Source organism: Mirounga leonina, unplaced genomic scaffold (assembly GCF_011800145.1).
Source record: "Mirounga leonina isolate KUSES-001 unplaced genomic scaffold, KU_Mleo_1.0 Mir_171, whole genome shotgun sequence".
In the NCBI taxonomy this organism is placed as follows: domain Eukaryota; kingdom Metazoa; phylum Chordata; class Mammalia; order Carnivora; family Phocidae; genus Mirounga; species Mirounga leonina.
In genome coordinates this window covers 1,990,063-2,005,861 of record NW_023270436.1, presented here as the reverse complement: position 1 = coordinate 2,005,861, position 15,799 = coordinate 1,990,063, and the positions used below count along the sequence as shown (strand labels likewise).

The window sequence follows — 15,799 nt, the reverse complement described above, 5'->3', positions numbered from 1 at the left end:
GGGGGAGCTGAGGAAGCATGCCCCTGCAGGTGGCAGCTCCCGGGGACCAGGCAGGAGGGGCTCAGATAGGCACTTACATCTGATGTATCAGCCCTGGCTCCTCTGGGGGAACAGGAGGGGTGGGAGGATGGACAGGAGCTTCCCCAAGCCTCCCCGCTGTGTGTGTGTCATGTGCCGGGACGGGGCTGGGGCTGGGGCTGGTATGGGGTCCCTACACTGGGCATTAAGGACACAAGGTCTCTGGGAGCCAGGCCCGCTGCGTGTTGATGTGCAGATGGCCCCCCTCCCTTTGGCTGGTGGTACCATCTTCTCAACAACAGTTGGTCGAGTTCATGAGCCCGTCATCTACTGAGGGGGCTGATTTTGTGGGGTCGAGAGGCGAGTCTTCAGTACTGAGGGGAGAAGAGGAACCGCCCAGGGCAGGGCAGCAGGGGCGTGGGGAGGTGGGCAGAGAGAATTCTGGAAGTTGGAGCCACAGGAGAGAAGGGGGCTGTGTTCTGCCGGGGTGGGGGCCCTGGGCGCCACTGTAGGTGCTGCTCAGGCCGAGCCGGTGGATCTTGGGGGTGGAGAGAGGGAAGAGAGGGAAGAGAGGGAAGAGAGGAAGAGAGGAAGAGAGGAAGAGGGATGCCCACCCCCACCCACCGCACCCCCCAGGAGCAGGTGCGGGCCAGTCCCTGGCCAGCCCCGCGCGATGCCCCGACCAGAACTCACCCTCTGCCCTTTTGCATACACGCCGTAGCCGGACACATTGGCCCCGTTGGACAGCCCGGCGGTCGTCAGGGCGGGCGGCTTCCAGGAGACCTGGACGGTGGCTGGGGTGGCCCCGGCGTGGACGGTGACATCTTGGGGGGGCGCCGGAGGGCCTGGGGGCACAGAAAGCAGAGCTTTCAGGGCACGGCCCTCGGGCAGGTGGGCGGCGGCGGCGAAGCTCACTGCTCTCACCTGGAAGGCGCGCTCTGGGTCAGGTGGCCAGGGCAGCGGGCGAGAACGCGCACCACACGGGGAGGCAGGGCAGCGGGAGGGCGGCAGCTCCCGCGTCCACCTGGGCGTCCTTCCGCCCCTGCGACCACCTGCGCCCTGTTCCCAGAGCGCGAGCGCGAGCGCGGACGTAGTTACTGGGCGGTGGGGTTGGCTCAGGACGCACGCAGGAGAGCCCAGCGACTGGCAGAGAGAGATTCCTCCCTCCCTTCTCCCCTCCTTGCTGCCACCCCCTTTCCTCCCTCCGTCTGTTCATGGACTTGAGAGAAGGTAGGCGTGGATCGCATGTGCGAGGGGACAGAGCTGAGCGCCGAGAGAGACGGGTCTGAGGACAGCATCTGACCCTGAGAATCCAGCTCCGCACACAGGCTTCCCAGCTGCACCAGTGAACACTCCTGTTGTGCCGTGGCCAGTCTGCATGTGCCGTGCGTTGTGAGCAGCCAGTTCGAGCAGCACGGAGGCCGTGGCCGTGGCCGTGGCGGTGGCCCTGGTCATCTGGAGGCTCCCAGGGACAGCAGGATGGCCCGTGCTGCCCACCACCCTCTCCTCGAGGTCTGTGCACACTTCCACATCCTCCTGTTTGAACGTGGCATTTCATTTGGAAAAGAATGTATTTGTAACTTCCAGGAGGAAGGCTCAGAGCCCCACATTTGGCATGACCTTGCTACAGCTCCCCCAAGGTATGCATTTCTGGGGGCGGGCAGCTGTCTACAGAGGATTCTCTGTGGGCCACATGCTTCTCCTCGCTGTGTACTTTCCACCACGGGATCCTCACACAGACCTGTGATCCCAGCACACTCCCACTTTGCACATGAGGAGATTAAGGTTCAAGGGAAGTCACTCAGCTGTTCAGCGCCGGAAGCAGGATTCACACCCACACTTCCCTGTAGCCCATTTGCAAAGGCACGTAACGACTCCACTCTTAATAACACTCTATGATAAAGGTCTTCAAAACGTCTTCACAACCTGGCTCAGAAGTGAAATTCTACCTGGATAGTTAATTTAAAGGTGACATATTGCCAAAGAAAGGTGTGTTTAGAGTCTGACTCAAAGAGATGTCCTTTCCTTCATGATTCCCCCATCCACTCACCTGCTCAGCACTGACTTGGCTACTGCTGGATACCAGGCCTTTGCCTTATAACCAAGACGGCCAGTTCTATCATCCTAGAAATGCAAACAAATCAGAGGCAGGATAGGACGTGGTAAGAAAGTGGACACTGGAGCCTGCCTGCCCAGGTTCAAGTCCCAGATCTACCAGTTACTGACGTGGGACCTTGGACAACCGTCTTTTATTTAGTTACCTTATCTATAAAATAGACATGATACAGAGCCTGTTGGCAACAACGGCTATGTACTCACTAAAACATCATCATTGTATTATTATACTCCTGCTCAGACAGCCGTGCTCAGTTTCTAAACTTCCCTCTCAGTAAGACGTGGCCCAGTGGCTGACTCCTGATGGAACAGGGCAGAAGCGATGGGTGCCATGTCCAGGCTAGCCCATCAAAAGCTCTGCAGGTGAACCTATAAGGTCTTTCCCCCTCTGGTTGGGAAGGAGATGACCCCTGGAGGCAACCTCAGAAGCCACAGAGAAGAAATGGCGAAACCACGAGATGGACATGCCTGGGTCCCCAAATCACCACTGGAAGAGAGCTGCCCATCAGGAATATCTGCATCAGATCCAATCATGAGCAAGCTTCTGAGAAATCATGGCTTCTAACATACAATAAATCATCAATACAGCCAACTTCATCAAGCATGAGATTAAATGAACTAATATGTAGATAAAGTGCTTATAACAGTGCATGGGCTCAGAGTAAGTGCCATTTATATGCTCATTATTGTTATTATTTGTTTCAACTTGACTCCAAAGGCACTGGACTCCTCACCCTCCCATAAAAGATCCTGAAATCCCCACCCTCTATATCAGAAGTGGAAGACCTTTCTGGAGAGCACAATCCTTTTGGTGGGGACCACTTGTTTTGGTGGCTGTTGTGTTTGACCGGACTCTGGGGATTTAGTGATGATGAGTCTGTTTTCTGTCTCTGAGTAGGACTGTTCCTTCCTAAGCACTGCTAACTGCATCAACCTTGAGTGCCGTCTGCCTCCCTTCCCTGTGATTGGTCACCATGGCAGACTCACCCCACAGAGTATGGGACAGATCATAGAGGCCCTCATCCACTCAGAGCTAAATTGTTGCCAGGACTCTTGGAGACCTGTGGGGTACCACTTCCCCCTATCTCCTCAACACTGTCCTCATGGCCTGGTAGCATTCATAAGATGAAAGCAATCAGTGGTTCTTGTCAGAGCCAGGTCGCTCTCCTTTGCTGATGAAGAACACCCAGCAATGAGAAAAGCAGCCATGCCTCGTGGTGGAAAGAAGCACCTTGAGCCATTTCCAAAAGCCTCCCGTGAACATACCCCATGTGATTCATCCCACACTATGGGGTAGAGGGAAAGTGGACAGCCTGCGATCTGTGCCTTGAAAGGAGGGAAACACAATAGCAAATCTGACACTTAACCAAATTCCTTTTTATTCTCCCTTAGGACACTCCCCAGCTCACTTGTACAAGAGAGAGAGTCCAAGCAGGAAGTGGTGGTCTTGGGGGATTGTGGAATTAGAAGTCGGCATTCAATGACGGCAGATGTGATAGAAATTGAAAGAGGTCCCAGAGAGTGAAGACCCAGTACAAGAGGATTCCTAACCTCTGTGTGCCCATTCCCCTCAAACTATTCGGTGACCCCTAAATTGTGCCTGTGCAGGGCAAGCAGGAATGCAAACAACATAAAGGAAAGTAAACAGCTAGGCAGCTATAGAGTTCAGCATTGATTCTGGTAGCTGCCTAGTACTAAGAGGAAGAATTTGGAGTTCAAATCCTTTTAAGTTAGAGGAGCTTGAGTTTTCCATTGGAGACACAGAAGGTCCATCTCACAGAAGTTGGGATCATACATCAGGACTAAGGGCCACATTCTAAAGGCAAAAATGAAATGTATTTACTCAAATAAAGCTAAAACAAGCATCTACAGGATCTAGATATGTCACAAATATAACTGCTAGAATAAACCTCAATACTCTGCAGAGGTGTTGTTACAGCTGTTACTGATGAAGATAACAGAATCCAGAGTCTCTCTAGGGCATAATCTACAATGTCCAATACATAAAGAAAGTCACCAGATGTGGAAAGAAATGAGAAAATATGATTCATAATCAAGAGAAAAATAGTCAGTAGAAGCAGGCCCACAGATGACCCAGACATTGGAAGTAGAAAAGACTTTAAAATAATTATTAAAAGTAGGTTAAAGAATGTATAGGTAAAGATAAATGTGGGCGGTGAAGAGAAGGGAATTCCAAGAGTGATAAGAAAATTTTAAAAAGGACCAAATGAAAATCCTAGAATTGAAAACTGCAATGGCCAAAATAAAAATTTCATTTAATGGTCTTCACAGCAGATTGGACACTGCAAAAGAAATAATGAATACACTTGAAGACAGAGTAATAGAAATTATCCCAAATGAAACACAATGAGGAAAATGATCTAAAAAAATAAACAGGAGTTCATAAATCTGTACGACAACAGCAAGCAATCTGACTTATGTTTAATTAGATTCTCCGAAGTGAAAGATAAAGTAGAAAACGTCTGTGGAGATACAAAGTTTGAAATTTAAAGAAAAACCACTACCACTACTACCCTTAGAACCAGGAATATCAGTAAATTTCAAAAAAGATAAGTAGAAGTAAAAGTAAGCCTAGGCACATTACAGTCAAATTACTGACCATCAAAGCCAAAGAGATAAATCTTGAAAGGAGTCAGAGAATGAAGGGGACAACAGGAAAGAGAGCTGACTCCTTATACAAATAGGGAAGGTCAAGAGAAAGGGAATGACATTTGCACAGTACTGCAATAAAAAAAAAAAATCTAGAATTCTATATCCAGAGAAAAAAATATTTTTCAAGTTTTATTTATTTATGTAATCTCTGCACCCAACACGGGGCTCAAACTCATGACCCCAAGATCAAGAGTTGCACACTCCTCCAACTGAGCCAGTTGGGTGCCCCCAGAGAAAAAATATTTTTAAATAAAGATGAAATAATGAATTTTTTTAAGATAACCAAAAGAATACTGAAAGAGATGCTAAAGGAAATTCTTCAGAGCTAAAAGGAAATCATACCAGGTGGAAATATGAACCTACAAAAAGGGATAAAAACTGATGGAAATTGTAGATATATTGGGAAATATAAAAGACTATTTTTGTCAAATTCTTCAAAAGCAATTAATTAAAGCAAGATAATAACAATGTATCGAGGGGTTTGCAACTTATGTAGAAGTAAAATATATAAAAACAATAGTAAAAAATGAAGGAGCATAAATGGAATTATACCTTGGTACTATTCTTCCCTTGTAAATACATTATCTTACTAATGTAAGCTAATTTTTTAAACCTTTATTTATTTGAGAAAGAGACAGAGATAGGGAGAGTGACCATGAGTGGGGAGGAGAGAGAAGAAATCCCCCTGCTGAGCAAGGGGCCCTACATGGGGCTCGATCCCAGGACTCTGGGATTATGATCTGAGCCAAGGGCAGACACTTAACCCACTGAGCCACCCAGGCACCCCTGTAAGCTCAGTTTTAATAAGTTAAATATGCATGTGTTACTCCCTGAGGCAATCTCTAGAGCAAGGATACAAAGAGTTATAGCCAAAAAAAGTCAATAGAGGAGGAAATGGAATAGAAAAATATACTTAGTTGACTCCTTCCTTCCCTTTCTCCCCAAAAAGGCAGGGAAAGATCAACAAAGAAAAAAACAGGATAATGAAAAACAAATAGCATATGGCAGACTTAAACCGAGTCATGTCAGTAATTTTACTAAAAGAAAAGGAACTAAAGATTCCAGTTAAAAGGCAGAAACTGTCAGATTTCTATAACACCAAAATCCGACTATCGACTATTCACAAGAGACATCCTGAAAATAAAGGTACAAAGAATTTGAAAGGTTAGAAAAAGATATATAACATGTAAACACTCAGCATGAAAAAGCTGGTGATCATGTGAATGTCAGACAATACAGACTTCAAGACAAGAAGTAATACCAGAGACCAAGAGGGGCATTTCATTATGAGAAAGGGGTCAATTCATCAAGAACTAACCATTTAAATGTGTATGCACCTAGGGCGCCTGGGTGGCTCCGTCATTAAGCTTAAGCGTCTGCCTTCGGCTCAGGTCATGATCCCAGAGTCCTGGGATCGATCCCTGCATCAGGCTCCCTGCTCAGCGGGAAGCCTGCTTCTCCCTCTCCCACTCCCCCTGCTTGTGTTCCCTCTCTTGCTGTCTCGGTCTCTGTCAAATAAATAAATAAAATCTTTAAAAAAAATAAATAAATGTGTATGTGCGTAATAATGGAGCTTCACAATATATAAAGCAAAAAGAAAACTGAAGAGGAAAATAGACATATAGACAATAATTCTCAATAACTGGAGAGACTGAGCAGACAAAACCTGGTAAGGGTATGAAGATTTGAAGAATTCTACTAATAGGTCTCTCGTGTCCCATCTGGGAAGTGGCTTGCCCTTCCTGCAGCCACTGGGAACTCTGCATACAGGCTTCTGGTCGTGATCTGCCTTAAAGCTCAGGGGCTGCAAATGCCAAGCCAGCCTGGCAGGCAGGGGGACAGGAGAGCTCAGGAGAAATTCCAGCTCCTCTCTCTTCATTCAAGTATCCGGTTCACCTGGCACTGGGAGGGTGGGGGATGCACAGGGCAATGCTTAACCCAGGCTGGAGGAAAGAAGTCTGGCCACCTCCAGTGGGCAGGCCTGGCCTCTGCAGGGACCACAGGATCCTGGGGCTGCCAGCTGGGAATGATGTGCCTTGTTTGTCTAGGCCCTTTTGAGAAGTCCTTTTCAGAAGATGCTGTACGCAGTGTTGAAAACCCTAAAGATCATCTTAAATTCTGATCTGAAATCTACCTCTGAATGCCAGCTTTAAATTCCACACCTAGATTTTGGGTACCACAATGGCTACCATTGAAAACACCATGTTTCCTGCCCCCAATTATTCACATGGGTGGTGTCACCCTAAAGCACACATATTATTGCCCATCCCTCTGCTGATAGCCGTCCCTGGGACGTGCAGCTCTGTGACCTTGGGATCCCACCTGTGATGTCCTGTTTCTAGGATTGGCTTGCTGAGGACCCACCTGATCCTTCTCCTTGGGGGTGAGTGGCTTCTCATAAAGGCGGGGGACTCTGGAATTCATGATTTTGGCCTTTCTGTTGAGTGCATCACTCTATCCAGAGTTTTCTGAGGGCTAGCGTTGCATCCTGAGCTAATGTAAGTGTTCAGAAACCCCATGAAGTTTTTAGGGTCACTAGTGTTTCCTTGATCACCTGGCTCTGGCACTTCGATCAGTCTCAACAAGGAACGCTGATTAAGCTATCAGGCCTCATTGTTCTTAAGAGCAATGGTCCAGAACTGAAACCAGTCTGGGATCTTCCTCAGTACTTGCTTCTACATAAAGTGAAATCACAGTTGAGGGACGGGGGTTTGTGGGTGAAGGAAGACTTGGAACTGCTCTTCTGTCAGCTCCAGCCCAGCTCCCCACGTGGGCCCAGAGATGCTGACCACTGGGGGGTGGCTCTTATGTCCGCCGTGTGGGCATGCTCAGTACAAGTCATACCTGAGATGAGTTCAGAACGCGCTGGTCTGGGAGCACCCCTTTCCTCCCACGCAGGGCAGGATCTCCCAGACCTTCCCCTCACTGCACTCACAATCAGAACATAGCCTGCATCCCCCACCCCAGAATTCATGCTGAAATCCTCACCCCCACGGTGCTGGGGTCAGGAAGCGAAGCCTCTGGGAGAGACTGACGTCATGACTGCAGAACTCTCAGAGGGGCGTCAGTATCCTCATCCAGGAGGCCCCACGGGCGTCCCTCACCTCCTCTACCCCGCGAGAACATGGGAGAAGACCTGCCTGTGGACCAGGATGCAGGTCCTCCCCAGACCCCAACCCTGCGGCGCCTCGGCCTCAGACTTCCAGCCCCCAGAGCCGTGAGGAGCAACTGCACTGTGTTCTGGCGGCGCGCATGGACCGGGACGCCGGGGATGGGGAGCTACCTTGTGGGACGTGCCCTGGGCTCATACCTGGACCCCCCACCTGTCCATCTCACTGTGAGCTTCTCCAGAAGCCCGTCCTGGTGGTCCCAATGCGTGTGTTCCTCAACCCTCCCGAGCCCCGCCCCCAGCCCGGTGCCTAGTTTTTCTTGTTTCTTGACCCCCCAGCACTGACCACATGACTGTGTAGTAGGCCTCAGGGCAAAGGGTCTTCATTGTCCCGGTATTCACGGTTGGAAATCAAGTCATCACAGAAGACAAGTGCGCTGACCCTTTACAAGTCCGTTGCTCCTCAGACATCCCTCCCTCCTTAAGGTAGCATCTGCCCCACCTGCCCGTGACATTGCTGCTTTGTAGGTCAGATGTTAGTTGATTATGGGTTTGGCAAATGCTGGAGAACACAATGAAACAGAAGTGAATCCATCACGAATTGAGAGGCCCATCTTGTGTTAGATGGAAGACTTCAGGCAGCTGGTAAGAGTGCTCCTGGAGAAGAAACAAATTGCTTGTAAAAACTACCGACAAATGAGGCAGGGCGGGGCTGGATGAATTAAGCACAGAGAAAAGTCCAACAAAGAGGCTGCAAAGACGGGTATTTCAGGGGATCTCGTGAGTAACACAGGACAAAGAGAGGCTCTAGAGGAAACAAATTATGCCCTCAATATTCTTGCAAAAATGACCTTCTTTGCTCCAAGAAGGCTACTCTTCCCCCAGGTGTCCGGGCTCCCACCTGGGCACAGCTGGCCTGCTTGGAAGGTGCACCACAGCCAAGAACAGCACCACGAAAGTTTCTGGAGGTGGGGGGAGTTGCCCCATGGCAGCACCAGGCCTCTGGTCATTAGGAGATGAGCAGACCTGGCAGGCTATGATTTCCTACAATTTTACGTAGCAGATGCGTCCAGAACCCAGAAAAGCATCTACAACAGAATTTCACACCCTCTACACAAATTCACCCACGTGTGTGATTTACAATGAGAGAGAAAGAACAGTTTTGAAGGTGTGCGGACACTTGGTTTGCTGTTCCAGTCAACGAGCGCACGCTCGCGGGAGGGACGCCGTGGGGGAGACGTCCCCTCATGCCCCTGAGGGTGGCCTCACTGTCTTTTCCAGGGTGGGCCTCTTGCAGACGCCAGTGTGAGAAGAAGTATCTTCAAAAACACGGTCCCTACACAAAATCCGCGTATCCTCCCTCCCCCTCTCCCTCCCTCCCCCTCACGGGGCTTTCAACGGTGCCATCTGGGTACTGTCTTCCCTGCCTGAGCCCTCTCGCCCCAGCCCGGCCCCTCAGGGCCCCCCGGGAGGACGAGGCTCACCTGCGGGCAACGTGGAGAACTCCACGAAGGCCTCTTTCTTCTCCCGTTGCTCCAGGGGCAGCTGCCACGGCATCTGGTGAGGCTTGGCCAGGACCTTCACCTTGTAGGCCATGTTGGGCCTGAGGTTGAAGAACTGGTACTTGTACCTGGCGGCCCTGACGACGTCCAGCTCCTCCTCGTTGAGGAAGATGACGTGGCTATAGTTGCTGTTGGTGGGCAGCCAGGAGAGCTGGGCGGAGATCTGGGTGATGTTGTCCACCCTCAGGTGGGAGGGGGCCACCACCACGTCCTTGCCCACCAGCAGCGTGCACTGCAGCTCGTCCGAGCTGCCCCGGCTGGTGATGCACTGCACGGAGATCCGGTAGGTGCAGGCCGCCGTGTTGAGCTTCTCGATGAGGGCCTTGGTTCTGCTCCCCAGCATGAGGCTCACGCGCGTCTCCTGGTCCACCAGCACGTTGTAGCTGCTCACGGTCCCCCAGCCCGGCGGTACAGCCGGGGGCTCCCAGGCCACAATGACACTTCGGGCGAGTTGCTTGATGAGGGTGATTTTTCTAGGGTAAGGCACGATGTCTTCTCCGATCTCGTCAATGTTCACGCCCAATGTCCCCTCACCATTGTCCGTGATGCCAGCGTCTATGTGAGTGGGGGCATGGAGGTCCAGAATGTTCTCCCCCTCCAAGCCGATGCCGGCATGGTTGATGAGATTCTGGTCCTGTTCGTTCCCCAGCGTACTGGCTAGTCGTGACTCGCTGTCCTGGACAAAATCCACAAAGTTGGAGGGGACCAGACCCCTCTGCCCATCCAGGAGCTCACCTGTTGGCACAAGGACAGTGAGATCACCCGACCATCGCGTCGGGGGCGCCCGAGCTCCCACCCCATCGTCTGTGCGGCTCCCCAGTGGGGCCATCCAGAAGAGCAATGGGACCACAGAGGATCCCACAGGTCTTCACGGGAGCCTGACCAAATGTCCCTTCCTCAGGACCCCTCTCTCACGACTTGCCACCTGCCACCCCCGAATCCGTCAGGCAGGGTGGCCTGCTCCTTAATGCTTATCGTGAGCCGACACCACGTGTTCAGTTACCTGCATACGGACATTGACGAACCTCCCAACAGGGCTAATGCCCCATGAGAGCAGGGACCCCTTTCTGTTCATCACATGAACCGTCCTGGGACACCCAGCACACAATAGGTGCCCAGTAAATGTCTTAGACCAACAAACATGTGTGACATGAGGGGTCTGGAGGTAAAAAAAATAAATAACCGTCTTCCTATCATCTTTGCCGGGGCGAGCATATGCATCCCAACTAAAAGGCGACCCGCCCCCTTGCAAAGCACCGTGTACATCCTAACGAGGTCCCCAGCGTGCCATCTAGTGTGACGCAAAGACTATCCACGTGGTGCCAGACCACACTGTCGAGTGTCAGAGAATGTCATCAAGCTAGCTCTCGCAGTGACTGGTGGCCGCGGGGAGAGCCCCTTCCTGTTGTGTGAAACGTTCTCTTTTTAGCTGGGCTCAAAGCCTATTAGCCGCAGGGGCCTGAAAACCCGAGAAGTGTTCTGAGGAGCCTCCAAGATGACACGGTCCGGACAATCTTCCAGCACCAGTGGGACAGGGACCCCCTCCCCAGTACCTGGCAGGAGGCTGGGGGAGGCTGGGGATGCCGACCCTGGGGGCCTCCACCTCAGGGGATGTGTGATGGACCCAAGGAGGGCATGAGACCATTAGCCCTGGATTCTCCCAGGATAAATGGGGACCCTGACTCTGCTCCTGGTCTTCTGGAGGGTGTGGGTCTCGAGGTTGTCCACCCTCGCTCGCCTCCAGGGCGCTCCCACAAGGGTTGGTGATGGGGACGACGCTGATGGGGATAAGCAAGGCTCACCGCGCAACCACCCCGCACCGCGTGTCCCCTAGGCTGGCCCTCTCCATTCTACCCAGAGGGAAGCTTCCCCCTGCCACATGGACAACGGACCCCTGAGCTTTGCAGCCCGCTGGGAATCAGGCTCCGCAGGGCCATGACAGAGAACCCTGCTGGCTTCGCAAGAACCAGTCCTTCTGCTCAAGGGCAATCACGGGCAGAGACCGAGACCCTTCCGTCCAGAGCAACTCAGCTCGTGACACTGCGGGTGCTGTCCCCAAGCTCGTCCTCAGGCTAACGAGGGGACGGAGGTGAGGCGTCCCGGACGGGGGCGATCACATTTCCCGATTTCAAGCTGGGGGAGGGATCCGGCAGGACATGGGCCAGACAACAGCAGAAGCCAGAGGTCGGTGGGGTCGCCCTGAGCCAGGAGAGGCCACCACCCGTCCTGCTGGGAGGAGGTCAGCTGGGGGAGCCCGGGGTGCTGTACAGTGAGGTGGGAGAGGCAGGACACCCCCTTTGGGACAGGAGGGTCCTCAGCCTGGGGTGTGTGCGTCAGCTGCCCGGGGAGCTCTGCAGGGACGTCTGAGGTCTGCTGGGGCTAGGACGCCCCTCCGTCGTCAGAAGGGAGGGTCAGGAGTAACCGGGAGCCTGGCCCGTCTGTCAGGGCCCCGGGGAAACAGGTCAGGTGGGCGGCCCGCCCCGGCGCGCCCACCGCCCTGCACCCCCCCACCGACCTTCGTAGAAGCCATCCTCGTCCATGTCCCCATAGATGTAGAGGTACTTCCCCGCCGTGAGGGGCAGCTCGGCCTCGGGGTTCTCATTGGGCCCATCGAAGGGGTTGTAGCTGGGGGAAGGAAGGACACTCTTGAGTAGATGCTCCACGTGGAGGCAAGTGCAGCACCTGCCCCCTCCCCCCTGCACCTGCAGGCCCGCTCACCCACACGGGTCCAGACCAAGACGGTGTACGTGTGGGTCTGTGTGCCGGATGACACATTGACGGTTCTGGTCTTTCCGCTCCTACCTGTCGCGTCTACCACAACAACACACGCTCAGATTAGGAAGCAAAAAAGATCGTGCACCCTATAATCTTCCTGTATATGTTATTCAGCAGAAGTAGAATCGTATTACATAGGCTTTTTAGTAATCTGCTTATTTTTCACATTTTCCCATAGAGCGGGACCCTCTCTCTGCCTCATAAAATATTTTATCGCGTCCTTGTTAATGGATGTGGAGTGTTTCACTGAACAGACTCACTCCGCTTAACCAATGTCCCAACATTGGGCGTTGATGTTGCTTCTAACCTTTGGTTAATCTGATCAGCGTTGCATTAAATATCCTTCTAAACATATCTTTGCAGACTTCCACACTTTCTTCCTAAAGGTAAATCTCTAGGAAGCGGATTTGTTTGCTCAAAGATGAATATTTTTAACGTCCAGGGTGCCTACTGCCAAAATGTCCTGCAAGAACACGGAGGCACCGTTTTGCCCTCCCCTCCCCCTCAGGGTATGGGCGTGCCCACACTCTCAAGTCCTCAAAATATTGGGATGAATATTTTTTTTTACAGTCGTGCCCAATTTGCAAAGAAAACATATGGTAGGTGAATTTTGGATTATTAAATTAATTTTAAATAACAGGAAAGGCTCCACTAAGTAAAACGGCATTCCTGGTAGTCAAAGGTGATAGCCACGTCCTGAAAACGTGTAGTAGAGATGCTGTGATGGGCACACGCCAACAGCACTGGAGGCTGGGCAACACGTCAGGGACAGGTTTCATGTGCTCAGCGAGGAAAGCAAAGAAGGTATTACTTCTCCCAATTTTAAGCACAGGGTGAGGTACGAGGCGCCGGCCCAAAGTCACCAGTTCCCTAAGTGGCGGGGGTGGGACCAGAGTAAGGGCCCCCTGATCCCCGTCCTGCGCAGATTTCATGGCACTGAGTCGCTCTGCCACTCCCTGTCCAGGTCCCGGGGTCCAGGAATGCTGTGCAATGGGCTGATGGTTTTCGGAAGTCAGTAATGGCCAGGGGCCACCTGCACCAGGAGCAGACAGATGCATGTTTACTGTGAAAGCCCGGGGGGTGGAGGGAGTGGGGAAACAGTCTGGCAAGGGGGTGGCATGTGCAAAGGCCCTGGGGCAGGGGGCAGGGTCCCTCCCGGGAGCTGAGAGCCAGCCTGGCTGGAGGTGAATGCAGTAGCATTGAGGGATGACAACTGTCAGGGTCCCCGATGTGGATTTGATCTCCGGAGCTGGGAGGTATCAGGAGTTTTAAGGTGGGGTGTGACTTGAGCATGCCTGCATTTTATGGAGACCCTCGGGGCACCCTGTGCATGGGGCTGGCAGAGGAGATGGGGTGAGGACGTTGGATCAGGGAGCGGCTCAGAAGGTGACGAAACTGGGCTTTGCCTGGACACAAAGAGTGAGGGGCCATGGGGCTGAAGGCTTCGTGGCAGGACGAGCGGAGGGGAACACACGCACTGAGTCGGGTCCGCGGGTGGGGGCTGACGCTGGGAGAAGGGAGGGCAAGGGTCAGTTCGGGGTGTCTCACTGAATTCACAAGCTCGGGGGGGCAAGGGGGGCAGCCGTCGTGTGCAGATGGAGAGCCCACCCCAGGCAGGACCCTGGACGCAGAGGGAGTGCATGGGGGCTGGAAGGATAAAGCACCCTGTGCGCCCTGATCTGCAGACAGAAAGGAGGGAAGGCCCCAACGGTGCCACGGCGCCCACATGCGGGGGCCGGGGCGGGGGGGGGGGTGGACAATGCCTGCAACAGGAAACCTGTAAACACAGAGAGCATGGTGGCTTTCAGGGCAGGGCTGGGGCGGGGTCAGGGGGCGGGCAGAGCCGCAGGGCAAGGCGCGGGTGAGGGTGGCGGGCATCAGGACACGGCGGCGCACTTTCCCCCGTGACTTGTGTCCCACGTGAGCGAGTGACGTCTCCGCAAAGCTGTTTGAACAGAGGGATGGGGGTTCTGGGCCAGCGGCTGGGGAGCGGGCAGATGTAGGGACGAGCGGGCGGCCATCGGCGGGAGGTCAGTGTACCAGCCGCCGCGGGAAGCGACATCCAGGGCAGGGCTTCCTGTTCTAAGCTTGGGGAAACGTCTTCCCAGCGGCTGGTTGAATAATGTCGAATAATGTCGGTGTTTGGCATCGGGGAAACCCCCCAAACTCCTGCCTCTCCTTCAGAACCGCCCCGTCGGGGACTCTAAGGACATTTAGAGAACGCGGGTCTGCCACGTTCTCTCTGGGCCCGGCTTCTGTGCTGTTCAGTTTGCTGTGGTTTGGGCTTTTCTGGCAGGATGCCTAAAACACACAGGCATGAAAGCATCAGCAGGAAAACGTCAACAGCACCGACGAGGAACGGGGCGAGGGGAACGTGGCGCAGTCTGGCCATGGCTGGCAGCTGCCACGTCCTACAGAAACCAGCCAGTCGCTCCCGCCTCCTCTGTGCCTGGTTTCACGCTGGCTATGGACTGCGTCCTCGGGGCGCACCGGCTCTCGGGGCCCCTGTCCCCGGAATGAGCCCTGGCCTGTCCCGGGGAGTGGAGGGAAGGCGAGCCCAGGGCACAGGGCGGGGGGAGGCAGGGGTATGTGGTTGGGGAACCTGGAAGCCAGCTCGGAGAGCGCAGCTCAGCATCAGAGGGCGCCCCACCTTCTCCTGACACAGGCAGGCCCAGCCCTCCCCCCAGGCCCTGGCCCTGTGGCCCAGCAGCTCCTCCCAGTGCTGGGGCAGCGTCCCCACGGACAGTGTGCCGGATGTGCCTAATCGAGAAGCCTGTGGCCCCGGGGGGAGCGACTCCAAGCGCTTCTGTTATCTGAGCAGCAGAAGTGGGTTTTCATTGGCAAAGTGAATGGATCACTAATCAGAAAATAATCTGCTAATCAGCATAACAGCTGTTACAAATGGCTCCCATTGGAGAAAACAAAGGGTGTGGAAGGTACAGGGCTTGGCTAAACCTGGGGGGGGGGGGGGCTCTGCCTGCCCAAAGCTTGCGGTTCTGCCCGGGGGTGGCGTCCACCCTGCGCCTGGCACACAGACTTGGGCGCCTGGGACGAGAGGCCGGGTCGCGGTTGAGCGTGAAGAACAGGAGGGATGAAGTGTTTCCTGTCTGCTTGTTTGTGTCTAAGTCCTGGGCGTCTGTGCCTACGGCAGGACCCGGCGTCAGGATGCTTTCCTTTGAAGGAGGTCGAGAACTGGGGGGGACACAGCGGCTCTGCGCTCGCCCCTGAGTCGTGCGGAGCCCACGGCCTGTGCGTTCTCACTGAGCCTGGACACCACGGGCCCCCCACCCAAGCCTGGCAGAGCTGGTGCCTGCAGGCCAGGGCCCGGGGGGAGCGCTCCCAGACCCACGGCCTCCTCGGGGCCCCCAAGCCCGGGGGGCAGAGCGGAGCTTCGCGCTTACCTGTAGCGGGCGACACACAAGTGGACCTTCCCCGAGTATCTCTGCTTGGAGGTATTGGAATTCCGTTCATTATCCATCTGTTAAAGACACAGAGGATGTTCGGGTTACGCGTCGTGCCGGGAGCACACGGGAAACCCTTCCGGCCC

At 53.8% G+C, this 15,799-nt stretch overlaps 1 protein-coding gene across 1 annotated transcript in view; it reads right to left on the bottom strand.

Moving 5' to 3' along the window:
- Window positions 1-15,799, bottom strand: part of RIMBP2 (RIMS binding protein 2) — a 226,319-nt gene that overhangs the window by 27,710 nt on the left and 182,810 nt on the right. The window contains exons 9-12 of the mRNA XM_035016812.1: window positions 15,654-15,730; window positions 11,993-12,102; window positions 9,400-10,212; window positions 712-863 (exon numbers count right to left, since the gene is read on the bottom strand). Of these exons, the coding sequence (XP_034872703.1) occupies window positions 712-863; window positions 9,400-10,212; window positions 11,993-12,102; window positions 15,654-15,730 (1,152 nt within the window). The remainder of the gene's footprint in view (window positions 1-711; window positions 864-9,399; window positions 10,213-11,992; window positions 12,103-15,653; window positions 15,731-15,799) is intronic.